This window comes from Suncus etruscus, chromosome 15 (assembly GCF_024139225.1).
Source record: "Suncus etruscus isolate mSunEtr1 chromosome 15, mSunEtr1.pri.cur, whole genome shotgun sequence".
Lineage (NCBI taxonomy): Eukaryota > Metazoa > Chordata > Mammalia > Eulipotyphla > Soricidae > Suncus > Suncus etruscus.
Window position 1 is genome coordinate 80,487,576 of NC_064862.1, and position 26,945 is coordinate 80,514,520.

Sequence of the window (26,945 nt, forward strand, 5' to 3'; positions counted from 1 at the left end):
GCTCATACTGTGCACAAGAGAATCCCAGGACCTCTCCCAGGTATTGCATGATCACTGAGCCTGCCAGTAAGGTACTAAAAGGTTTTTCCCAGAATTTCTTGATGTGGCTCCCCCCAATATAATTAGGACAGTTTTTATATGAGATAAATACTGAGGAACAATAATCTGTGTCTCGACATACAAACCTTTTATTTATTTATTTTTTGCCACACCCATTTGATGCTCAGGGGTAACACCTGGCTATGTGCTCCGAAATTACTCCTGGCTTGGGGGTACCATATGAGATGCTGGGTGATGGAACCACAGTCCGTCCTAGGCTAGCTCTTGCAAAGTAGATGCCTTACCTCTAGCGTCACCGTTCCAGCCCCTCGACATACAAACCTTTTAACTTGATTTGATGAAAGCCATAGTCTCATGAAAACAGACATGAAAACAATACAATATTATTCTCTATATTTTTAATGATATGTGAGTTATAAGAGACAAATATAGAAGATTCCAAGGGAGAATAGAATTTAGTTGCACTGTTGTTATGATACATGTATGATTTTAGAACACTCCCTCAATTGGTAAATGAGAGCTACAATAAACAATTCCCAGATAAATGAAGAGATAGAAAAACCTGGAGTTACAAAACTTATCACCGAGGAGTCATTTCTGTCCATTTCAGATGATTGATTTTTCATTTATAATCCTACTATATCAATTTCATAATTAGACTGTTTTATGGAGAATATTACGAAAGGCCCTTTTGATGTCTTTGTTTCTCAGACTGTAGATGAAGGGGTTCAGCATGGGGACAACTGTTGTGTACATCACTGAGGTCACTGCCCCCTTCCGGAGAGACTGTGAGACAGCTGAGCCAAGGTAAACCCCAAGACCGGTTCCATAAAACAAGCAAACAATGGATAGGTGAGAGCCACAGGTGGAGAAGGCTTTGTACCTCCCATCTGGAGATGGAACTTTCAAGATGGAACAAACAATTCGAATATATGAGTAAAGAATTCCTGATATTGGAATACCACCAAGAAGAGCACCAATAAAATACATTAATAAGTTATCTGTGGAGGTATCCTCACAGGCAAGTCTGAGGACTTGTGGAGGGTCACAGAAGAAGTGAGGAATTTCTGCACGGGTGCAAAAGGTATGTGACACAATCATCAAGAAGTGAGCCTGGGAGTCCAAGAGGCTGACACAAAAAGACACCAGAGCCAGAATGTTACAGACACGGGGGTTCACGATAACTGGGTAATGCAGGGGGTGACAAATAGCTACTAACCGATCATAGGCCATTGCAGCTAGAATGACACTGTCAAAACATGCACAGAAATTAAAAAGAGACACCTGAAGCAGGCAGCCTGCATGAGAGATGGTTCTGCTGTGAAGGTGAATATTCCAAATCATCTTCGGGATAGTGCAGGAGACAAGACCAATATCACTCACAGACAGGATGGAGAGGAAGAAGTACATGGGGGTGTGCAGGTGGGAAGCAGAACTGACGGCCAGTATGATGAGCAAGTTTCCTGTGATGGTGACCAGGAACATGGACAGGAAGAGACCCAAGATGAGAAGCTGAACTTGTGGATCATCTGAGAGTCCCAACAGGATGAATTCCATAGCCCCTGTTCCATTGTGAGAGTCCAGAGGGCAGAGACAACTTTTGAAAAATAAATGAGAGTCCATGGTAGGGAGCTTGCCACAAAAAGTGGAAAGTACAGTTAGAGTAGTGAACCACTATCTACTATAAAAGGGACATGCATGGCACCCCTTTATTAACAGTAGTGCAAACCACAGTGTCAAAAAGAAAGAAAAGGGGGGCCAGAACGATAGCACAATGGCAAGGCATTTGCCTTGCAAGTGGCTGACCCGGAACAGACCTGGATTCGATACTTGGCTTCCTGCATGGTCCCCTGAGCCTGCCAGGATCGATTTCTGAGCACAGAGTCAGGATTAACCCCTGAGCCCTGCCAAGTGTGGCCCCAAAACCTAAATAAATAAATAAATAATATTAAAAATAAAAAGAAAGAAAAGAGAGGGAAGTAAAAAGTATGCTCCAGAAGCAGGCAGGGTGGGTGGGTGGGAGGGAAGAGGGCATCAGGGAGGGTGAGAGGGAAACTGTTGACATTGCACTGGTGAAGATTATTTTGCATTGTATATGACTAACTCAATCATGAACAACTTCATCTGTGGAAAATGCATTATGAATAATGTAACCAAGTGTTTTAATAAAAATATAAAAAATGACAGTGGGTACAGGTGTATACATATTCATCTCTCTCTCTATTTAGTTTTGGGACTTCACTCAATGGTCATTAGGGGTTCTATTTTCTTGTTAGTGTGGCATTAACTGCCTCTATACACAGCTAAAATTAGAGTATGGGTCCTTTCCTACTCGAACAGAGTTCATTGTACTTGATGTAGTGAGTAGGGACCTGAGACAGTGGCTACCATATTAAATTTTCTTTTCTTTTCTTTTCTTTTCTTTTCTTTTCTTTTCTTTTCTTTTCTTTTCTTTTCTTTTCTTTTCTTTTGGTTTTGGAGTCACACCCAGCAGCGCTCAGGGGTTACTCCTGATTCTACACTCAGAAATAGCTCCTGATAGGTTTAGGGGACCATATGGGATGCCGGATTCGAATCACTGTCCTTCTGCATGCAAGGCAAACGCCCTACCTCCATGATGTCTCTCTGGCCCCAAGTTTTTTTTTCTTGCTCTGGATGTACCTAACAGTTCTGCAGTCTGATGACAAATCTCCCGTGAGACCTATCTGTTAGCAGTCTAGAACTTTGAAATGTGCAGGGCTGCACTGAAGTGGTTGAACCTTGTCATTCTTTTCTGATACATATCAATGAACTAATTTACAAATAAATTCAATAAACTCAAGTCAATACATTTTTGACTCTGGGTGCAAAGAGAATGGAGTTGGGGTATATTTATTTATGTGGCCTTGGGTTGAGTGTCCCATTCAGACTGTTCTCTAGGTCTTAGAAGCTGAAACTAACTCTGGAACTAATTTTGTGTGTCAACCAGTTTGTGACATCCAATGGTAGCTTAGCTCCAAGAATGGCATTGTAGGTTAGTTAGATTACTGAGAGGTTCCTCTTGAAAGTGTGACTATTTGAGAAGTGAAGGCTGGGACGACTGGAGGGGAAAGGATAAAAATGAAAAGATAGGGAGAATCTTGTGGTAAGGTCTGGTCATTCTCAAGAAAAAGAGAAAGACATCTGCTACCCATAAAGAAACTCTAGATCCTGAGGATTATATTAAGAAATAGTCATAGCCATGACATTTTAAAGTCATAGAGAAAAATTTCATTCAAATCTTACTGAAGCACAAGTGATCAAACTACCTAATGCCTACTGTGGGCTGGTTCTCCCCACTATAGAACCAGAATTGACACAAATGACAGAAAGAAATATTTAAATGAGAGCACATCTATCCTTTTAAGGAGAAATGGTGACAGAATGTATATAGATAAGAAAGAACTAGAAAAGAAGAGACATCTACTGATTCTGGAGACCAGCTCTTGCCAGGTATAGGGTTTTTCTCCCCTGGACTTCAGTCCTTCCCTGGGCCCCAGTCTAGGTGGACTCTATAGGGGTCAACAGGCTTTCCCCCATGTCTCCCTACACTAATGGGAATGCGCTCTGGGAGGAGGGCAGGCTGTTCTAGCATTGGTTTATGTTGGGAAAGTCAGTGGAAATTTTCCTCCTTGTTTTCATATTGATAGTATTGTGTGCATATATTCTATATATCCATAATATCCATCTTGTATTGTGACCTTGATACTGCTCTACAAAGCTCATTTCTAATATTTTACTGCCTCAGTCCCAACCCTTACTTCCCCCCATCTTCCCATGTAGGTGCAGCTAATGACATGGTGCTCACCACATAGAGTGATAAGTGCAGTTAGAGAAATAACTACACTGAAAACTATCATAACAATGTGAATGAATGAGGGAAAAAGAAAGCCTGTCTCGAGTACAGGTGTGGGTGGGGTGGGGAGTAGGTAGATCTGGGAAATTGGTGGTGGGAATCCTGCACTGGTGAAGGGGGGTGTTCTTTATATGACTGTAATCATACAACTACAATTATATTTGTAATCATGGTGTTTAAATAAAGATAATTAAAAAAAAGAAGAGACATCTAGATATGGAAGGGGAACAAAATTCTGAATACAGAGGCACACCACACCACTTACCCTATGTGAAATTCAGATTTTTAGAAAGGAATTAGAAAACAAAATATAACAAAATGTTCTTAGATGTAAGTTTAGATGACAAATACGTTTACGTTGCCTTTGATACTATTTCTTTAACTTAAATGTTATTTTATGATTGTGATTTATGTTATTATTAATAATGATTTTTCATGAACATAATTCCAACATCAGCATACCCATCTCCCTTCTTCAATGATCCCAATACTCCTCCGTCTCATATCCTCAGCTCAATTGTGTGTATTACTTCTCTCATATTGCCTTTGGATCTTTACACTAACTCATTGTTTATCCTTAAGTCCCACATATGAAAAAGATTATTCTGTTTGTGCCTTTCCTTCTGATTTTCAATACTATTATCTACTAAATTCTCATTGGAACAGTATTTATAGCTCTCAAAACCCAACAATGGGCATAAAATACTCATACTCCTGACTAATACAGGAAAATTATTACATCTCTGGATGTACATCAATAGAAAAAAAACCTACCTTGTAACTCCCCACTGGGTTTCCTTGAAGTTTACCCAAGAGGCTTCTCACATTTCTTGTCAGCCAACATGTAAACTTTACTTTACCAACAATCACTATTGCATCACCAGACTCTGTTCTGCCATTGGTTTCAATTCTGGAGATATCTACCTGCAGTCAGTCCCCCACATGAAGACCTCATCTCTACAGGGTCTGTTACTAATCCATTTTCAGATGCCAGTTCCAAACAGCAGGTCCCATGTTAGCAAGTGCTGTCAAATTTGTCTACAAATTTGCATTTTCTACAATCTTCTCCTTAGGAATAATGGCATCTTGGGAAGAGGATCAAAACAAAATGAAAGGACTTGATGTTTGAATTTAGTCATCAATGACATGTAAACCAAAGAAAATTACAGGCACAAGAACATGCAGTATATGAAAAATAGGTTACCTAAGTGTCAGTATTCAGGAGAGTTTTTAAATTAGTCTTTGTTTTAGTTCCTTGAACCATGCCCACCACCATGAAGGCTCAGGGGAGTCAGTAATGAAAGTCAGTGGATTTCCTGTGGGCAGTAAGCTTGGAGGGACCTGGGGAAAGAAGGGGAAGGCGAGGTTGGCAGGACACAATAACAGGTGCCCTTCTCAGGTCCCAACCTGACTTCACCTAATTAGGTGACACAGGAAAGAAAGTTGGTTGTGGCAACATCGTATCACTGATACATAGAAACATGACACTCATACAAACCAATGTTGGCTCAACCAAAAACATTACTTGGTTCTTTTTCTCAACTGTGAAATTCTCAAATTAAAAATGAGATTGTGCCCACACATCTTATGGATTAATATGCACAAGAAAAACACAAAATTACACAGAATATGTATCAAAGACTATGACAGGGAAAGGCAGCATTATTTTTTTTGCTTTTGGGTTCTCCCAGTGGTGCTCAGGGCTTATTCCTATCTTTGTGCTCAGAGATCATTCCAGATGGGTTTGAGGGACCATACAGTGTACCAGGGATTGAACCCGGATTAGTTGGTTATGTGCAAGGAAAGTGTCCTACTTGCTGTATTATTGCTCCAGCACCATGTTTTTATTTTTTTAATTGTTACTCTCCTCCCCTCCTCATTTTGACCATATTTAGATCAAAGAGCATTTTGACATGTTTGAGGAGATTCAATTTGGTACATCAGTGTTGGCCCATGAGAGCTAGAAAAGTAATCGGAGAGAGAAGGATTCTTGATGAGAGAACTGAAACCTCTAGTGGGAAAAGAAATAACTTGAGCCTACACTGAAATGATGCACATGTGCTCCCATGTCTGTCTCCGTGTCCTACTTGTCTGGATATGGAGACAAGAGTCACTATCCTCCCACACATCCCTCCTCATCACTCACTGGTCTCTGCTGTGTGTCTGCTGGCTCATGCTTGGAGATGGGGCCCACAGCTCTCTCCTCTCTCCCAGTTAGTGATGAGAGCTGAGGATTTGTGCTCAGGATGGGGTCAGAGTCAGACATGAGTCTCCCAACACAGGTGATGATTCTAAAAGAGGACGCACAGGTATGAGCCCTAACTAAAAAAACCCTAAAGGATTTGAGATATCACTCCTTATTATTCCTTCATGGCCTTCAGGGATCCACACAAAGGACTAATTGTGAGTGTCATCATTTCTTATTACCTTAGTCTCAAAGGACCCCCTCTGAGGAACTGATAAGGGAGCAGAACAGTAGATAATTAGAAGGAATGTGACCTTCTTCCTAGGAAAACCTCACTAGCATATTTTCTTCAGAGAAATTAGAAAAACAAAGCATTAGTAATCAAAACAAAGTGATACTGGAATAAGGACAGGCTATAAAATTAATGGAATAGAATGGAGAGTCCTGAAACATCTTCTGCTATATGGACTGTTAGTCTTTGATAAAGAAACAAAATGTGTTATTTTTTTTTTTTTGGTCACAGATGACAGTGCTCAGGGCTTACTCCTAGCTCTGCTTTCAGAGATTGACTCTGGTGGTGTTGGGGGAGCATATGAGATGCAGAAGAGCAAACACACATCTGCTGCATGCAAGGCAAGCACCCTATCTGCTGTACTATTGCTCCAGCCCCTTACAGAGATACTTTATCCTCAACAAATGACCTTGAATTTTTTACTTTATTTAAAGAAAATACATCACATAGTTGACCAGAATACATTTGCTTCCAGATAAGTAAGAGCAAAGTTACTTAAAAAATAATAAAAAGAAAGAATAAAAAGAAAAAGGAAGAGAAGAAAGAAATTAAAAAAAAAGAAAGAAGAAAAAAAACATACAGTAGCAAGCATATTCGTGAACATTATTGTATCTCCAATTAAGTTATTATTATGATGCAAATGCCCTTAGTTTTTTTTATATTAGTAATATGGGGCTGGAGCAATAGCACAACGGTGAAGAGTTTGTCTTACATACTGCTGACCCATGACGGACCTACGTTCAATTCCCAGCATCCCAGATGACCTTTCCAGGAGCAAATTCTGAGTGTAGAGCCAGGAGTAGTCCCTGAACACCACTGGCATCCCATATGGTCCCCCTAGCCTGACAGGAAAGACTTCTGAGTGCAAAGCCAGGAGTAACCCCTGAAAGCCACCTGGTGTGACCCAAAAAACAAACAAAAATTCAGTAATATTTCTAAGTATAGGGGTAGAAATCACTGTCTTGTATACTTCAGACAACCTTCATCAGTGTATTTCATCAGAGTAAACGTATCTAAAATAGATTGGGCCATAAAATAATAGAAAACTATGTATACATAATTATTTATATTTATAATAATGGGACATAGTACAACAACTCAATGAAATAAAACCTTCATCAAGAATACTTTGTTTATATTATTATTCATATTTGAAAGAATGGGACAGGGGTAGGAAATAGAGAAACATAGTCTTGAAATTAGTTTTATAAGATGCAGGAAGGGAATTTTATTAAATTTTGGGTTTGCAATACTATAAATAATGGTTTTTCATAGACACAATTTCAACCCCACACCAATCATCCATTTCAATCCCCCAAGTACAACAAATTTCCTTTCTTTCACATCCTGAAAGTGTGGATTAATTTTCCTCTTTATTGCCTTTGGATCTTTGTTGCTACCTCACATATATCTTTTCCCCACATTATTTAATTATAATTTAATCAATCAATCAATCAATTAATTAAAATAATTGATTAATTAATTAATTAAAATAATATTTAATTATAACACCTTTATTTATCAAATTGTTTATATTACAATCATTTTAGACATTAAATGTCTAAACACCAATCCTACCCCCAGTGTAACCATCTGTTCACCAGTATTCCCACCATCATAATCTGCCTTCATGCAAACACAAACAAGTTTACTTCATATTGCTTGTTATAACACAAAAGAAACTGGAATGGTCAAATCTTAAATCATGACAGGTCAATTTGAAAGAATTTTTATGTCTATCACAAAAGTCAGTATGTAAGGATTTACTGGGATGTGATTTTGTGGTAGTAGAACCTTGTGTGCTACTGATTGGGCTCATTGAGGTGGATAGATGACTATGTAACTTTCACATCATATTTCTTGCGATACTAAGGGGCTGACTTTACTATAAGATATTGAGGTGTCTGCATGGTTCAGGAGTTATAGATCTAGGTTTCGAGGTTTGATAAGATTAAGTTTCAGAGCTGGACCATTTCTGTCAAAGGGTGTAGGGGGTGGTATTGGGCTGCTGTATTTAATGCAGAAAGGGGAATATGCTTCTTGCCTTTCTGGAAATGCCACAGAGGTATCAGTATTGACAAGATTACCTGGGTAATATCACCACTAACCATTTTATTCAGCAACATGGTGGCAGAGAGGGCAGTTTTTTCCTGCCAGAAAGATGGTGTCTGTGTGCAAGGGACTGCCAGAATTTCCAGTGGTGGTGGAAGTCTAAGGAGGGATTGACTCCATCTCATATAAGAAGGAAACACCCACCTATTTCTAGTCTAATCTATCTGAGAAAATTTGGCTGCTCATATTATATGATTTAATTCAGAGAGTTGAGTTCTTTTTGTTGGAAGGTGCAGCGGGTTGTGCTGGGCCGCTATAGTTCATGCAGAAAGAGGGAATATGGCTCCGTTTCTGAGAATTCCTCAGAGATATCAGCCAAGTCTGGACTACCTGGGAAATATTAACACCCATTATTTTTCTCTAGCTGTGTATCTTAATTCCTACATATGAGAGGGATCATTCTGTATTTGTCCTTTTCCTTCTGATTCATTTCACTCGATGTGCTTTTCTCAAGTTACATCTACCTTACTGCATATTGCATGGTTTCATTCCTTCCTGATGTGTGCTTACAACTTTGATTTTGAATCTGTGTTTGTTCTTTCTATTCAATTATATTTCTTGTAGGCACAGAATGTTGGATTCAGCTTTTGATCCATTTTGCCACACTGTGCCTCTTAACTGGTGTATTTGGCCTATTGATGTTGAGAGATGATTGTCATGGGATTTATAGCTATCTTTGTGTAGATGTTTGGTGTGTCTATTAGGCCTATCTTGTCTTAAAGTAGACCTTTTTTTTTTTTTTTTTTTTGGTTTTTGGGCCACACCCGGTAACGCTCAGGGGTTACTCCTGGCTATGTGCTCAGAAGTTGCTCCTGGCTTGGGGGACCATATGGGACACCGGGGGATCGAACCGCAGTCCGTCCAAGGCTAGCGCAGGCAAGGCAGGCACCTTACCTTTAGCGCCACCGCCCGGCCCCGAAAGTAGACCTTTAAGTTTATATTTTTTTCTTTTTTGGTAGTAAAGAATCTGTGTTATTTATTTTTGCTTTCTAATTTTTCCTACTTCCTTTTTACTAATGTAAAAACTTCTTTTTAACAATTTTACTTTGGTTTCATCTATGTATATGTATGATTTCATTTATGTATACATCTCATTTATATATATATATATATATATATGATTTGGACAATTTATTAAAACCTTTCTGCCTTAGTTTCTTTATCTATAGAATACCTGCTTCATAGAATTTTTTTTTTTTTTTGGTTTTTGGGCCACACCCAGCGTTGCTCAGGGGTTACTCCTGGCTGTCTGCTCAGAAATAGCTCCTGGCAGGCACGGGGGACCATATGGGACACCGGGATTCGAACCAACCACCCTTGGTCCTGGATCGGCTGCTTGCAAGACAAACGCTGCTGTGCTATCTCTCCGGGCCCATCATAGAATTTTTTGTTAGGATTCAATATTCTGTTTTTTATTTTTGTTTTGTCCCCCATTTCACAATACAAACCAGACAAAGGGCCTGTGTTGAGGTGTATATGGGGTGCATGTACTTACTGTACCTTCTCTTTCTATACAGTGTAAAGAACACAGCCTGTGGTAAGAATTGGGAGGCCTTATCTTTTCTTTTCTTTTTTTTTTTGATTTTTTTTGTTTTTGGACCACACCCGGTGGTGCTCAGGGGTTACTCCTGGCTGTCTGCTCAGAAATAACTCCTGGCAGGCACGGGGGACCATATGGGACACCGGGATTCGAACCAACCACCTTTGGTCCTGGATCGGCTGCTTGCAAGGCAAACGCTGCTGTGCTATCTCTCTGGGCCCTTTTTTGATTTTTTAATATATATATATATATATATATATATATATATATATATATATATATATATATATATCCTTCACCAGTGCAACATTCCTATGACCAATATCCCAAGTGTCCTTCCTCCCCACCCCACATCGGCCTGTACTCTAGACAGGTTTTCTACTTCCCTCATTTAGTCACATTTTGTTATGATAGTTCTCAGTGTAATTATTTCTGTGACTGCACTAAACTATCCCTGTGGTGAGCTTCATGTCGGGAGTTGGACCCTTCAGCCCTCCTTTATTTTGTCTCTGAGAATCATTACACAAATGTTTTTCATTTTTCTCAAAACCCATAGATGACTTATTTCACTCAGCATAATAGATTCCATATACATCCATGTATAGGAAATTTTTTTTTTTTTGTGGTTTTTGGGTCACACCCGGCAGTGCTCAGGGGTTATTCCTGGCTCCAGGCTCAGAAATTGCTCCTGGCAGGCACGGGGGACCATATGGGGCACCGGGATTCGAACCGATGACCTCCTGCATGAAAGGCAAACGCCTTACCTCCATGCTATCTCTCCGGCCCCCTAGGAAAATTTCATGACTTCATCTCTTCTGATGGCTGCATAATATTCCATTGTGTATATGTACCACTCCTAGGGATATATATCCTAGGAATACAAAAATACAATACAAAAATCCCTTTCTCACATCTATATTCATAGCAGCGTTATTTACAATAGCCAGACTCTGGAAACAGCCTAGATGCCCCTCAGTAGATGAATGGTCAGTTTATCTTTAAGGCTGGTTTTGAGTCTGTAAAGTTTCTGACTTGATGCTTATCTGTGAAGCTATGTATACTTCCTTCAAACCTGAAAGTGAGTCTGACTGAATACAGTATTCTATTTTTTTTTTTTTGGTTTTTGGTTTTTGGGCCACACCCAGTGATGCTCAGGGGTTACTCCTGGCTATGTGCTCAGAAGTTGCTCCTGGCTTGGGGGACCATATGGGACACCGGGGGATCGAACCGCGGTCCGTCCAAGGCTAGCGCAGGCAAGGCAGGCACCTTACCTTTAGCGCCACCGCCCGGCCCCAAATACAGTATTCTAAGCGAAACATTTATTTCATTGAGTTGTGTCACTATATCCCACCACTGCCTTTTGGCCTGGAGGGTTTCTTGTGGCAGGTCTGCTGTAAATCTTAAGGATGCTTCTTTGAATGTAATTTCCTTTTTTGATCTTGTTGCTTTCAATATTCTATCCTTATCTGTGGGATTTATCATTGTGACTAGAATGTGTCTTGGGATGGCTTTATTTTTAAAAATATCTTTATTTAAACACCTTGATTACAAATATAATTAAAGTTGGGTTTCAGTCATATAAAGAACACCCTCCTTTACCAGTGCTAGGGATGATATTTTTAGGGTCTCTTTCAGCTGGTATGCTTTGGACATGCTGGATTTGGTTGCATATAGCTCTGAGAGTTTCTCTGTAATTATGTCCTTGACTCTTTTTTTTTTTTTCAGACCACACCTGTTTTTTTTTTTTTTTTTTGGGTCACACCCGGCAGTGCTCAGTGGTTATTCCTGGCTCCAGGCTCAGAAATTGCTCCTGGCAGGCACGGTTGACCATATGGGGCGCCGAGATTTGAACCGATGACCTCTTGCATGAAAGGCAAACGTCTTACCTCCATGCTATCTCTCCGGCCCCGGACCACACCTGTTTGATGCTCAGGGGTTACTCCTGGATGAGCACTCAGAAATTGCCCCTGGCTTGGGGGGACCATATGGGATGCCAGGGGATCAAATCGCGGTCCTTCCTTGGCTAGCGCTTGCAAGGCAAACACCTTACCTCTAGTGCCACCTCGCTGGCCCCTGTTATTGACTCTTGATTCTTCCTAGGGATTTTCTTCCTGGCTTTCTGGGACCCCATTGATTCTTACGTTGTTTCTGTTGAGTTTATCAACGACTTCTATTTTCATCTGTTCACATTCTTTGAGTATTTTTTTCATTGTCTGATCATTTGCTTTAAGGCTCTTTTCCAATCTATTCTGCTGTATGGAATTATTCTGCGTCTCATCTTCCAGATCACTGATTCTGTCTTCAGCTGCTGTTACTCTGTTGGGGAGGCTTTCCATTGAAGTTTTCATTTCATCTACCGAGTTTTTCAGTCCTGTATTTCAGTTTGAAGTTTTCTGATTTTTATCTTTGTCTTCTGTCCAAATCGATCTATGCTTTCTTTGAGTTCTCTGAACATCCTCCATATTTCTACTCTAAACTCCTTATCTGAGGGGCTAACTAGGTGGTTGGTACTTTTCGGGTCATCAGAGTTGCCATCTTCATTCTCTATGCATGGTGCTCTCCTGCATTGTTTCCCCATTGCCATGCGTGTAGTGTGGTTTTTTTCTATGTGTTTTGGTGGAGTTCATGGGATTGAAGATATTCCACTTAGCTCCTTGGCTGCACTCCTCTGGTCCCAACCTTATTGGGCAGAGACAGCTTACCCTATGCTGGACCCTGAAGAGATTATGTTCACTGTAATCTTCTTGGTTGCTTCACACAGGAAAGCAGGCAGTAAGCAAGGCAGCAGCCTTTTATAATGCTCTCTTGTGCCCAAACACATGGCAGAAATCAGTCTCCACCCTTATTGAGCGGAGACAGCTTATCCTGTGCTGGGCCCTAAAGCGATTATATTCACTGTCATCTTCTTGGCTAACTCACTCAGGAAAACAGGAAAGCCCATGCACTTATTCTAAATGCCATATATAAGTGATATCATCCTGTATTTATTTTTTTTCTTCTGGCTTACTTCATTTAAGATAATATGTCTGGTCTTTGTGGGTGAAGAGTTGAGGATGGAGAGCAGAGACTCAAGAGACCTTTCAGGAACAGTTCAGTGTTTATTGGGGATGGGATAATTATGACACTTATGATTATAAGTGATAGCAATAGGAGAGATGAGACTGCCCAGTTTTGGGTAAGGTAAGGAGAAGTAAAAGGTCATTCATTGTTGTCAACTAATCCTGTGGTGTTTTTTAGATGTGCAGTGTTTCATGTCAGAAGATGTGGCTTAGGGGAAAGTAGATGTGGAGCCTGCTGAGACAGGTAAAAACCTGTCCTGTCTTTACTTATGGCCACACTGATAAACATTTTCAATAATGAATTATTGTATCTTTTACATTAAATATTCTACGTACTACCAAACTTTTTACATCTGTGGAAATTTATATTGCAATCTTATTAGTGTAAACAGTGAAGCAGGATCTATAATATTATGTTTTCTTTTTCTTTTTCTTTGTTTTTTTGTTTTTGGGCCACACCCGACGATGCTCAGGGGTTACTCCTGGCTGTCTGCTCAGAAATAGCTCCTGGCAGGCACGGGGGACCATATGGGACACCGGGACTCGAACCAACCACCTTTGGTCCTGGATCGGCTGCTAGCAAGGCAAACGCCGCTGTGCTATCTCTCCGGGCCCTAATATTATGTTTTCTAATATAAAACCAATGTTCTCTTAGCATAACATATAACTATACTTTTATAAATCTATTCATATTTTCCCCTTTTTATTTATTTAATTTCTTTTACTTCTACTAAATTAGACATAAACTACAAAACATATTAGCAAAGACTTTTTAAAATGTTTTATCAATGACAGGAAATACATGATAATTATCACAATGAGACTAAAGTAAAAATATCATTTAATGCAATATGTTTCAGATGCCAGAATTGCAAAATTTTTCATGGAAATGAGAATACACATTAGAGTACATTATATTAAAGAGCTTACATTTTTTATCCACCTAAGTTAAAATAATATAGCATTCAATCAGTTTAAGCTGACTTTTATTGATATACTTTATGATAATTTCCTTTAAACTTTGTTGGTTCAATTAATACAAAATAAATTTGCTATGTACCTGTTTTTTTTTTTTGTTTGTTTGTTTTGGTTTTGGGGCCACACCTGGCGGTGCTCAGGGGTTACTCCTGGATGTCTGCTCAGAAATAGCTCCTGGCAGGCACGGGGGACCATATGGGACACCGGGATTCGAACCAACCACCTTTGGTCCTGGATCGGCTGCTTACAAGGCAAACACCGCTGTGCTATCTCTCTGGGCCTGCTATGTACCTGTTAAATAATGGTGGGTAAGAAGAAAACTGGGGACATTGATGGAGAGAAGGTTACATTATTGTGGAATTAGTATTGCAACATTATATTCCTGAAAGAACTCACTTATAAACAACTTTGCAAATCATGGTGTTTAATAAACATAAAACTAAAAACATATCCATGGGCCATAAAATAGTTGATAACTATGTATATATATCTGTAATTTTAAGAGAAAAAATAAACAAAATAACATATTTCTAGTTAATTTTTGCTGGTGCTGAGGAAAAAATGGTTTTGTTTAATATTTATGTTTTTTTTATTTTTTTATTTTTTTTAATATTTATGTTTTTAACAAGTAATTCTACATTCAAATGATATCTACACCCCAGTTGTCAAAAACAATACATTCTGAAGGATGATAGAATTCTATCGTACAGTGTTTTTTGCATTATGAAAAATGAGTTAAAATAAACTATTTTTCATCTTTTCAGAGTTAGAGAAAGAGATATTAAAGAGAGAGTTATAAAAATGTTGACAAGGAGACAGGATTGCTGATTTTGGATGACAAGTTTTCCAATAAGTGTTATTATGAGCTAAAAAAAGAAATACAAACACTAATATTAGAGTCTTCTATTGAGAAGCTTCTGAAAAGCCATCTTGATATCTTTGTTTCTCAGACTGTAGATGAAAGGGTTCAGCATAGGGACAACCATTGTATACAGCACTGAGATTAGTGCTCCCTTTTTGGGTGAATAAGAGACAGCTGAGCTGAGGTACACCCCAAGACCTGTTCCATAAAATAAGCAAACAACAGATAAGTGAGAGCCACAGGTGGAGAAGGCTTTGTACCTCCCACCTGTGTTTGAGATTTTCAAAACAGAGGACACGATTCTGGAGTAAGAGTACAGGATTCCTGAGATTGGCACAGCACCAAAGACGACAGCAATAAGATACAGGAGTAAGTTATCAGTGGAGGTATCTTCACAGGCAAGCCTGAGGAGTTGAGGAATGTCACAGAAGAAATGAGAAATTTCCACATGGGTGCAGAAGGTAAGCAGGGATATCATCAAGAAATGCAGCTGGGACTCCATCAGGCTGACACAGACAGACAGCAGAAGTAACAGGCTACAGAGCTGGGGGTTCATTATGACTGTGTAGTGTAGGGGATGACAGATGGCCACAAAGCGGTCATATGCCATTATAGCTAGAAGTACATTGTCTAAACAACCAAAAACATAAAAAAATGACAATTGTACTAGGCATCCTACATGAGAGATGCTTTTAGTCTGAGTTTGAATGTTCCAGATCACCTTTGGGACAGTGGTGGAGATAAAACCAATGTCAGTAGTGGACAGGATGGAGAGGAAGAAGTACATGGGGGTGTGCAGGTGGGGGTCAGAGGTGACAGTCAGGATGATGAGCAGGTTCCCTGTGATGCTGACCAGGTACATGAATAGAAAGAGGCAGAAGAGAAGAGGCTGAACTTGTGGATCATCTGAGAGTCCCAGGAGGAGGAATTCTATGGTCCTTGTTTCATTGTGTGGATCCACAGGGCAGAGACACCTTTTGGGAAAAACATGAGAGTGGACACAGGTATATAATTCTTTATCACTGTGTCTATATTTTGTTTGAAAGCAATATACAAATAAAGTAACTAAACTTAATTCCTAGCCATTTTATCCATATTTACTGGTTGTGCAAGCATTCTTCTTTGTCATTGGCCACAACTTTCTATTATTTTAATTTTGGAAAGACTGAGCTAAATTATGTGAAGAAAGGAGTATTTTTTTTTGTTTTGTTTTGTTTTTGGGCCACACCGGTGACGTTCAGAAATTGCTCCTGGCTTGGGAGACCATATGGGATGTCGGGGGATCAAACTGCAGTCCGTCCTAGACTAGCGCACGCAAGGCAGACGCTTTACTGCTGTGCCACCACTCTGGCCCCAAGAAAGGAGTATTTTATAGATTTTAAAAATCCAAAGTTGCACTCAGCAGCTGAGTGCAAGTAAGTAGTACTGGGTGCAGGATATAGCTCAAAGGAAAATTTTATAATTTTCATGTTAGAAATTAGGAACACTGTCCTAATAATGAGAATGTATGAGGGAAATGGAAAGCCTGTCTAGAGTACAGGCGGGGGTCGGGTGGGGAGGAGGGAGATTTGGGACATTGGTGATGGGAATGTTGCACTGGTGATGGGTGATGTTCTTTACATGACTGAAACTCAAACACAATCATGTATGTAATCAAGGTGTTTAAATAAAATATAAAAAATGTATAAGAAAGCATAAAAAAAAGAAATTAGGAACATCATCTGATATATACTTCTCTGCAACTGTTGAGCACTGGGGTAGCCCCAATGCAATATAAATAAAAGAAAGAGGAATTAAACAAATTCTCAGTATTCTTAATACAAAATCTTTATTCTAACCAATGATCATGAGCAATCAGTAGTTTACTCAACTGCAGGACAATTAATTGCTTGGATATGGTCTAAAAGTGGTAGATAGTAAAGTGACTCCTAGTTTTCAATCACCAGCTTTTGATACTATTTCTTGTTAACAGTATTGGGGATCAAACTGAGGGCCTCACACATGGTCAGGAAATCGACCTACTAGCTAGTTACAATACCTATCTTTATTCTGTAATATTCTTCATCTACATTACATATGTACTCAGCACCTGGCTAGATTTAAAGAATGCTCAATTAACTTGCTGAAAGGAAAATGCATTTGACTGCATATCATGTGACTTGAATTAATTATGTATCCTGCTAAAATTTTTTGTTTCAAATTTCTATAATGGGGTCAGAGTGAGAGTATACTGGGTAAGACACTTGGCTTTCACATTGTTCAATCCATGGCACAGATAATATCACCAGGAATGATCCCAGAGCCATGAGTAAACCCTGGGCAACACTTGTGTCTCAAAAACAAAAATAAATTTATAAAGATATTATTTATTTTGTTTTTTGGGCCACACCCAGTGACGCTCAGGGTTTACTCCTGGCTATGTGCTCAGAAATCATCCCTGGCTTGGGGGACCATATGGGACACCAGGACGAACCGTGTTCATCCTAGGCTAGCGCGGGCGAGGCAGACGACTTACCGCTTGTGCCACTGCTCTGGCTCCCGAGATTTATTTTTGATATTCACAATTATTTCTAGTGCTACAAGTTAACTGGAATTTCTGTTGTAATTATTTTTGCAATATACTGAAATAGTAAGTCTTTGTTATTACCTGAATATATGTTGTCTTAAAATATTCTTAAATTATTTATTAGGTCACTGTGATTTACATATTTATCCATAATAGCTTTTCAAACATAGTGTTCTAACACCAATCCCACCACCGATATCATTTTCCTCCCACCAATGCCCCCAGTATCCCTCACATCATCCAGCCTGCATTCTTAACAAAAAAGGGTCAAAGTATTTTAATTTAAAGAAGTGATTTTCTTTCATCTTGAGTACACATTTTTAAAGTTAATATTATTTTACTGAAACCATCAGTGTGATCTACAAAGTCCTTTATAATTGGATTTCAGACATGCAAAGTATCCGGTTCAATCCTATCACCAGTGTTGACCTCTCTCCACCAATGTTCCCAGAGTTTATCCCATGCCAGTACCACTCCCCCCCCCCCCCCAGCTTGCTATTATAACAGGCCCATTTTAAATTTAGATGGTTAAAGTTTGGGTTTCTTGATTCTGTTGTTGTTGATTTTGGCTTGGATATTCTTTCTTTCTTTTTTTTTTTAACTCCACCAAATGCACTTGAGACCATTTGACCCTGGACTCCATCTTTTTAATATTTTTGTTTCCCCTTCTCCACTCAGTTTCTTTCCATCTCTTCACTATACTTTATGTGCCGAGGGTAAAAGAACCGGTGGTGAAAACAGAAAATAAATCTATGCTGAAAAAAAAAATCACTGTGGAAATAAAAAATGGTCAGCCTGAAATACCCAAACCAATGTCACAGTAGTTGAATCAAGAGACCCAAACTATACTACAAAATATATCTGCTACACTAGCAATCTAAAGGGTTAAAGGTGAAGGGAGGTATGGGATGCATGATGGGAACTATGGTGGAGGGAAGTCAACATTAGTGGTGGGAACGTCCCTAATACACTGTCACTATGTAACTTACATACAACTGTGAAAGACTTGTAATTCACATCGATCTCAATAAAAAATAAAAAAATCATTCAGAACCCTTATTGTCATTATCAAATTAAGAAAAATATGTTTTTGTGCCACACCTGGTTGTGCTCAGGGGTTACTCCTGGCTATTTGCTCAGAAATAGCTCCTGGCAGGCACGGGGGGGGGGGGGGCATATGGGATGCCGGGATTCGAACCTACCACTTTAGGTCCTGGATTGGCTGCTTGCAAGGCAAACACTGCTGTGCTTTCTCTCCGGCCCCAAATTAAGAAAAATATGTAAGAAAAAGAATTCATTCAATTTCTGTACACTTCTGATTCAAATAATCTCAGAAGATTTGATTTGCTATCCAAATACATGGAATTCTATTTTTTCTCAGTGTTGCATTTATCTGAACAAGAAGCCATATCGAGATGAACAATCCATTTACAAAAACAATGTGATACTGCTGCCCTATTTCTTTGTCACTAGAATATCTCAGATTTAGAATTTCACAAGATAGACAAGATAGTGTCTTGAAAATGTTTCAATTTAAGAACCATGCCCCAAGAACGCAGTCACCATGTCTGCATTTGGCCAGCTCCAGACTCAATGTATTCTCAAAAGAGATGCAAACTAAGCTGTGAAAAATTATAGGTACACTTGCCACACAGCTGAATGCTGGCAATCTCAGGAAAAGAGAGTGGCCGAGTCCCACCCTACTGAGGCCACACCTGCTGTACCCACCATACACAATTGCTCTTTAATCAATAACCCAACTTCACCACTCATTATGGCTTTCTGCAGAAACACCAATCTGATAAAAACTTCAGGCATGCCAGTATTTGGGCTGACATCATCAGGAATATTTGGAGTAAGTGTAGTCACCCTCTCCTCTACCTTCTCATGCTTTTGGAAAGTCTGGCAGCTGAAAACATGCCCCACAATGGGCCCGGAGAGATAGCACAGTGGTGTTTGCCTTGCAAGCAGCCGATCCAGGACCTAGGGTGGTTGGTTCGAATCCCGGTGTCCCATATGGTCCCCCGTGCCTGCCAGGAGCTATTTCTGAGCAGACAGCCAGGAGTAACCCCTGGCAGCTCCAGGAGTGGCCCAAAAACCAAAAAAACAAACAAAACCCCCTCCCAAAAACCAAAAACCAAACCAAACAAAAAAAAAACCCATGCCCCACAATAACAGCAGTATCAATAATATTGTTGAATTTCCTGGTCTGTGGGCTGTTTTCAGCTATTTTTTTTAAAAAAATATCATCATTCCCGTAGGAACATACCAATTTAGACAACAATGTGTATTTGAAGCCACCTAAAGTTCAGAAATGAAGAGAAGTAACAGAATGACCAACTTACAAGGACTTAATACTTCTTCTGACAATGAAGAAATAAGAAAATGTTTCATTTTAAGTGATTGAAATTTAGGTGACACAAATCACCTATGTGATATTCTGCTGGCAATTTTTAAACAGAAAAACTTGTTTATAAATATATGGGAGTGAGACAGAGAATGATCCTCATTTGTCATATAACCAGCGACAAAATGTAAATATATATAAGGGAGTATGAGAAAAATGACTTGAAATAAAAGTATACTACTTTTCATACTTAAACACTAAATTTACAGACTCAGTTTGTAGAACAGAAAATAATTGAATGCTAGTAACAAAAGAGTACAAATATACTTTTCTCACCTTTGTTTTTCTTTTTTTTTTTTTTTTTTTGGTTTTTGGTTTTTGTGTCACACCCAGCAGAGTTCAGGAGTTACTCCTGGCTCTATGCTCAGAAATTGCTCCTGGCAAGCTTGGGGGATCATATGGGATGCAGGGATTTGAACCACCACCCATCCTGGATTGGCTGCATACAAAGCAAACACCCCACCACTGTGCTCTCTCTCCAGCCCCCTTTCCTCACCTTTGTGAGGCATTGTGAGGCATTGCAACAGCATCAGTAGTTCTCAAAGACCCAATCGTGGGTTTTGGACACTCAGACACTGAGTCATATATTAGACTTGCAATGCCTTTGACACTGACAGGAACACCGTATATGGATATTCATTTCTTGGTGTGTTCATATCATTTCATTTTGTTGGTGTATTCTCTCTTCTCCACAAAAACAAGTTGTCACCCAGATAATAAGCTTTAAATAGCCCAACTAATCTTTTATGATCCAGTGGACTGTTCTGTCCTTTAACTCAGCAATAGCTCTAGCTGTCTGTAAAATCAGATCCTAATATGAAGACATGAGCTTTCCAGGAATGTGCTCTCACTACCTTTCAACTCCTAGTGATAGGTGCCTATACCACCAACATCTGCTGTCAAGCGTGGAGATACATTTGAGTGTTTTACAACCCCCTTTTCAGCAATAAATTATATATCAGAGGGCTCGAAAGGAGAGGAGAATACTTATATATGCCTTTAGATAAAAAAAACATTCAAAATAGTAACAAAGACGTGCAGTACACGGAATACAATAGCCTATGTGGGCACCTCTGAACTCATAAAAAAACCAATTAGCATTCTCTAGAACTTTTAAATGGAGGGTTTTTTTTTTTTTAAAGTTTCCTACACTATGACCATCATCAGGTTATAGAAAAATCAGCAATAACATTAGTAAGTTGTTGTCCTGTAGATATGGACTGACCTGGAGAGAGAAAGGGAAGGTTGGGTTTTCAGAACATACTCAGGTGTCCTGCTCAGGTCCAATGCTAAATCATTATCTAGGGTCTTTTGATGTGGTAACATCATATCACGAAAATCTAGAAACATTTACATTCACTCCTAACTGTCCACATATCTCATGGATTATTTTGCAGAGAAAACAAGTGTAAAACTACTCAGCTCTAACAGAAAACCATTGGCAACATGTTTCGTATTACTATTACTCTACAACAGTTACCAATTCCACAAAAATTTGAATGTGATTGGGTGACGGGGGGGGGGGGGGAAAGGAGGGGATTTGAGTGTGATGGGAGGGCAAGAATTTGGGAGTTTAATTTTTCTAGCAGCAAAGTCATGACAAGGTAGAAATGCTCATGGGATGAGCATAATTTTTAAATTTGATTTCTGAACCTCCTAACAAGGAAAATAAACTTGAGCTCCTGTATGTTTGCAGTGGAAGGATGTACTTGGTGACCCTCGTATCTGTCTTTATATCTCACTCTTCTGGGTGAGGTGACAAGAGTCAGGACCAACCTCCCCATAACTCCCCAAACACTCACTGGTCTCTGCTGGGTCTTGGCTGGCTCATGCTTGGAAGAGAGGCGAATGGCTCTTTCCTCCCTAGTGAGCAATGAAAGCTGAGACTCTGTGCTCAGGACAGTGAGGAGGGCAGAGTCAGGCATGAATCTTGAACTGGGGATGATGGTACAAGGGAGACAGCTATGAGCCTCACTGAGAAATGCCCTCCAGGGCTGCAGGTCTGATACCTTATTACTTCTCCATGGCCTTGAGGGATCAGTACACAGGACTCCTGGAGAAAACCTTTGTTTCTTGCCAGCCCAGTCCCTAAGGACCACTAATAGAAACTGATAGAGAAAGGTCACCCAAAGACTAAACTTCTGAGATGCATTTTCAGAGATCATACATTAAAAATATGTCATCTTTTCTCTTTCTTTTCTCTTTCTTTCTTTCTTTCTTTCTTTCTTTCTTTCTTTCTTTCTTTCTTTCTTTCTTTCTTTCTTTCTTTCTTTCTTTCTTTCTTTCTTTCTTTCTTTCTTTCTTTCTTTCTTTCTTTCTTTCTTTCTTTCTCTTTCTTTCTTTCTTTCTTTCTTTCTTTCTTTCTTTCTTTCTTTCTTTCTTTCTTTCTTTCTTTCTTTCTTTCTTTCTTTCTTTCTTTCTTTCTTTCTTTCTTTCTTTCTTCCTTCCTTCCTTCCTTCCTTCCTTCCTTCCTTCCTTCTTTCTTTCTTCCTTCCTTCCTTCCTTCCTTCCTTCCTTCTTCTTCTTTCTTTCTTTCTTTCTTCTTTCTTTCTTTCTTTCTTTCTTTCTTTCTTTCTTTCTTTCTTTCTTTCTTTCTTTCTTTCTTTCTTTCTTTCTTTCTTTCTTTCTTTCTTTCTTTCTTTCTTCTTTCATTCTTTCTTTCTTCTTTCTCTCTTTCTTTCTTTCTTTCTTTCTTTCTTTCTTTCTTTCTTTCTTTCTTTCTTTCTTTCTTTCTTTCTTTCTTTCTTTCTTTCTTTCTTTCTTTCTTTCTTTCTTTCTTTCCTTCCTTCCTTTCTTTCTTTCTTTCTTTCTTTCTTTCTTTCTTTCTTTCTTTCTTTCTTTCTTTCTTTCTTTCTTTCTTTCTTTCTTTCTTTCTTTCTTTCTTTCTTTCTTTCTTTCTTTCTTTCTTCTTTCTTTTTCTTTCTTCTTTCCTTTCTTCTCTTCCTTTCCTTCCTTCTTATTTTTATTTTTTCCATACCCAGTCGTGCTCAGTGTTTACTCTTGACTCTGCACTAAGTAGTCATTTTTTGGCCGTGCTTTGGGGAACAAAAGGGATTCTGCATATTGAATGCCAGTGCATCCTTCAATTGAAAACATACAGAACCTCAAGTTTGTTTATCCTGTTGGGAGGGGTTCAAAATCAGATTTAAAGTTAAATGCTCTCACTGCTGTACTATTTATTGTTTAGTCCCACAAATATTTTTATTTGAAACACTGATTTACAATACTGCTCATAATGGGGTTTGATGTTTATAATGTGCCAACACCACACCCTTCACTAAGTGTGTCTGCTTCCTTCCACTGTTGTCTCAGGGTATTTCCCCAAACACCCTTGGCACCCTGACTTTGGTTAACTCAGTTCTGTTAACTAGTTCATAGGTTGTCTTTGATCATACGTTGTTAAATTTTATTGTTTATATTTTGGGCCACACCCGGTGATGCTCAGGGATTACTCCTGGATCTGCTCTCAGAAATCACTCCTGGCTGGAGGGACCATATGGGATGCTGGGGGATAGAACCATGGTCCGTCCTAGGTCAGCTGCGTGCAAGGCAAATGCCCTATCGATGTGCCACTGCTCTGGCCCCTGTTGTTAAAATTCTTTTTTTGGTTTTTGGGCCACACCCGGTGATACTCAGTGGTTATTCCTGGCTATGCGCTCAGAAATCGTTCTTGGCTTGGGGGACAATATGAGATGCCGGGGTACCATATGGGACACCAGGGGATCAAACATCAGTCTGTCCTAGGTCATCTGCATACCAGGCAAACTCCCTACTGTTGTTCTATCTCTTCGGCCCCTATTTTATGAGTTATTTTAAACAGAGTCTGGCTTGTGTATTTTATTCTTATTTGTCTTATTTTTTGGAATTGCTGGTAAATCTGTGAAGTCTTCATCTGGAAGATGCTGGATAATGCATTATTGCTTCTGCTGCTGGGCCTGATTCTTGAACTCTCTGATTTTTCTTCCTGTTCCAATGTTAGTGACATCTTCCTCTAACTATATTTTCTTTCTAACAACACATTTATTAAGGCAGTATTAATTTACAAGGATCAAACTACTTTCAGTAATACATGTTTCCATATTCCATTCACACCAAAGTGCCAATAATAAATCTATTCATTGGGATCATTCATCTGTGTGATCACTGTGGTCAGCACTTGCATTTGGTGCTGAGTATGATTTCTTTTGTCTCTACTGCAGATGCTTCCCTGTAGCTCATATGCTTCTTATAGTGTGTCTATTTTCTTGGCAATCACCCCTGTGACACCTGTTCCTGCTTCTCATGGCTGACCTATTATGTTTAGGACATTAGTCCTTTATCTGCACTATTTCTATGACTTTTAAAAATGTGTAATTTGTGTTACAAAGTATTGAAACAACCAGATAGTCTCACTTTGAAAAGTCAGCCATATTTAGTATGATACAGAAACAAATTCAAAATGATTCAATGCTTGAATATAAGACAGTCATAAAAATTCACAGAAGACTAGGAATTTAACAGCAGGAATTCAGCAGCAGAGGCATTTGAATATTAGATTCTATTGGCAAGGGAAACAAAATTAGTAACAATTAAATGAATAATTAATGGGAGCATGGAAACTTGTGATCTCCACGGCAGAAGAAGTACCACAAAATACAAATGGAACATATCCATTGGTAGGAAGATATTAGAATGTTATGCATGAAGAATTGAGGTCCATACGTTTTAGATGGCTAACACAACTTTACAATGAAGAAGCATGCAAGAAAGCTAATATACAGCTACAGAACTGCCTTAACCCTTTTCAAAGAAGACATGCCAGCATCCCAATGAGCACATGATGATGCAATCAGTCTCAGTTATTACTAGGAAAAGGCAAATCTAATCATAACATCACTGAGTGAGAATACCTCAAATGCACACTGCTGGAAATCACAAATTTAATAAGGATTTGGAGGAAAACAATCAATTCTGATACATTGTTGGTGGGAATTCAAATTGGTTTAGCTTCTATAGGAAATGGTATGGAGAAATAACAACTGAATGGGGCCGGCAAGGTGGTGCTAGAGGTAAGGTGTCTGCCTTGTAAGCGCTAGCCAAGGAAGGACCGCGGTTCGATTCCCCAGCGTCCCAGATGGTCCCCCCAAGCCAGGGGCAATTTCTGAGCACTTAGCCAGGAGTAACCCCTGAGCATCAAACGGGTGTGGCCTGAAAAAACCAAAAAAAAAAAAAGAAATAACAACTGAAAATGAAAATACCACATGAGCCATAGTCATTTATCCCAAGGTAGACAAAATAGTACCTTGAAGGGCCAGAGCCATAGCACAGCGGTAAGGCATTTGCCTTGCAGGCATCCAATACAGAACAGATGGTGGGTCGAATCCCGGCATCCCACATAGTACCCCGAGCCTGCCTGGGGTGATTTCTGAGCACAGAGCCAGGAGTAACCCCTGAGTGCAGCCGGGTGTGACCCAAAAAACAAAAACAAAACAAAACAAGACAAAAACAAAAAAAGAGACAGTATCTTGAAAATGTTTCAATTTAGAATCCAGGTCCCAGACGCAGTCACCTTGTCTACATTTGGCCAGCTGCACACTCAATCTGTTCTCAAAAAGAGATGTAAATTAAGCCGTGAAAAACTATAGGGTACACTAGCCACACAGTTGAATGTTGGCAATCTCAGGCTAAGCACCCGACCTACTGAGGCCACATCCTCACTCATCACACACAATTGTCACTTGACCAATGGCTCAGCTTTACTACTTTACCAATCTAGGGCTCTCTGAAGAGACACCATTCTCACCCTACCTTCAAGTTGTCAGTATGTGGGCTGACATCACCAGGACTCTGGAGTAAGTGTAGCCACTCTTCCCCCCACCTTCTCGTGATTTTGGAAAGCCTGGCAGCTGAAAACATGCCCCACAAAAACAGCAGTATCAGCAATAGTGCTTAGACTTCCAGGATTGTGGGGCTGTTTTCAGCCATTAAAAAAATACTATCATTCCCATAGGAAGACACTAATTTAGACACCAATGTGTATTTGAAACCACCAATGTTCAGAAACAAAGAGAAGTAACAGAATGACCAACTAGCAAGAACTAAATAAATCTGACAATAAAAAAGAAAATGTTTCAATTTATATCTGATGGAAGCTTAGGTGACACAAATTACCTATGTGACATTCTTTTGGAAATTTTAAACAAAGACTTGATTGCAAATATATAGGAAAAAACCTTTGTAACTTGGAGTGAAAGAGAGTGATCCTCCTTTGACATATAACCAGTGACAAAATATAAATATTTATAATAAGGGAATACAAAAGAATGGGATATGGGGGAGAAACAACTTAAAATAGATGCATTTTACTTTTCATATGTAAGCCCAAAATTTAAAATTCAATTTGTAGAACAGAAAATAATTAAAAGCAAGTAAGGAAAAGAGGACAAATATACTTTCCTCACCTTTGTATCTTACATGATTCTATTGCTTCATTGCCACATTGCAACAGCATCATTAGTTCAAATGACCCAATACTTGGCATAGGACACTTCCCAGTTCATTGGCGTGCTTTTTTCTACACAAAACAAGTTGTCACCCAGGCAATAAGTTTTAAATTTTGCAATCACTCTTTCATGACCCATCTGACTGTCCTACCCTTTAACTCAGAAGTGGCTCTAGCTGTCTGTAAAATCAGATTCCCATATGAAGACCCCAGATTTTCAGGGCTGTGCACTCACCTCCTTTCAGCTCCAAGTGGCAGGTGCCTATATCAATATCTGCTATCAAAATTGATTATAAATTTGGGACTGGAGCGTTAACGAAGCAGTAGGGCATTTGCCTTGCATGTGGCTGACTTAGGACGAACCTTGGTTTTATCCCAGACGTTCCATATGGTCCCCCAATCCAGGAGCTATTTCTGAATGCATAGCCAGGAATAACCCCTGAGCATCATTGGGTGTGGCCCAAAAACTAAAACAATTTTTTGAACGTTCCACAACTTCTTCAGCAATATGTCAGAAGATTCAAATATG

At 39.3% G+C, this 26,945-nt stretch overlaps 2 protein-coding genes and 1 non-coding gene across 3 annotated transcripts; all 3 read right to left on the bottom strand.

Moving 5' to 3' along the window:
- Positions 1–714: 714 nt before the first annotated feature.
- LOC126029993 (olfactory receptor 18-like) lies at positions 715–6,109 on the bottom strand. Its single transcript, XM_049788211.1, has 2 exons — positions 6,081–6,109; positions 715–1,657 (listed from the first exon to the last, which is right to left on the bottom strand). The coding sequence occupies exons 1-2, from the start codon at positions 6,107–6,109 to the stop codon at positions 715–717; spliced, it is 972 nt and encodes a 323-aa protein (XP_049644168.1).
- A 3,835-nt stretch (positions 6,110–9,944) lies between these two features.
- On the bottom strand, positions 9,945–10,077 carry LOC126031993 (small nucleolar RNA SNORA51). The gene has a single exon (XR_007503795.1). It is a non-coding gene; the product is annotated as a small nucleolar RNA SNORA51 (small nucleolar RNA).
- A 4,916-nt stretch (positions 10,078–14,993) lies between these two features.
- Positions 14,994–20,454, bottom strand: LOC126029994 (olfactory receptor 18-like). Its single transcript, XM_049788212.1, has 2 exons — positions 20,432–20,454; positions 14,994–15,936 (listed from the first exon to the last, which is right to left on the bottom strand). Exons 1-2 carry the CDS (start codon positions 20,452–20,454, stop codon positions 14,994–14,996), a joined length of 966 nt encoding a protein of 321 aa, XP_049644169.1.
- Between the last annotated feature and the right edge of the window lie 6,491 nt (positions 20,455–26,945).

Excerpts from the sequence above, each read along its gene's own strand:
- LOC126029994 (XM_049788212.1), bottom strand. The coding sequence starts at position 20,454 with ATGCCTCACAATGCCTCACAAAG. Across the intron at positions 15,937-20,431 it reads CCTCACAATGCCTCACAAAG|GTGTCTCTGCCCTGTGGATC; the intron begins GTGAGGAAAGGG and ends TTTTCCCAAAAG.
- LOC126029993 (XM_049788211.1), bottom strand. The coding sequence starts at position 6,109 with ATGAGCCAGCAGACACACAGCAGAGACCA. Across the intron at positions 1,658-6,080 it reads CAGACACACAGCAGAGACCA|TTGTCTCTGCCCTCTGGACT; the intron begins GTGAGTGATGAG and ends ATTTTTCAAAAG.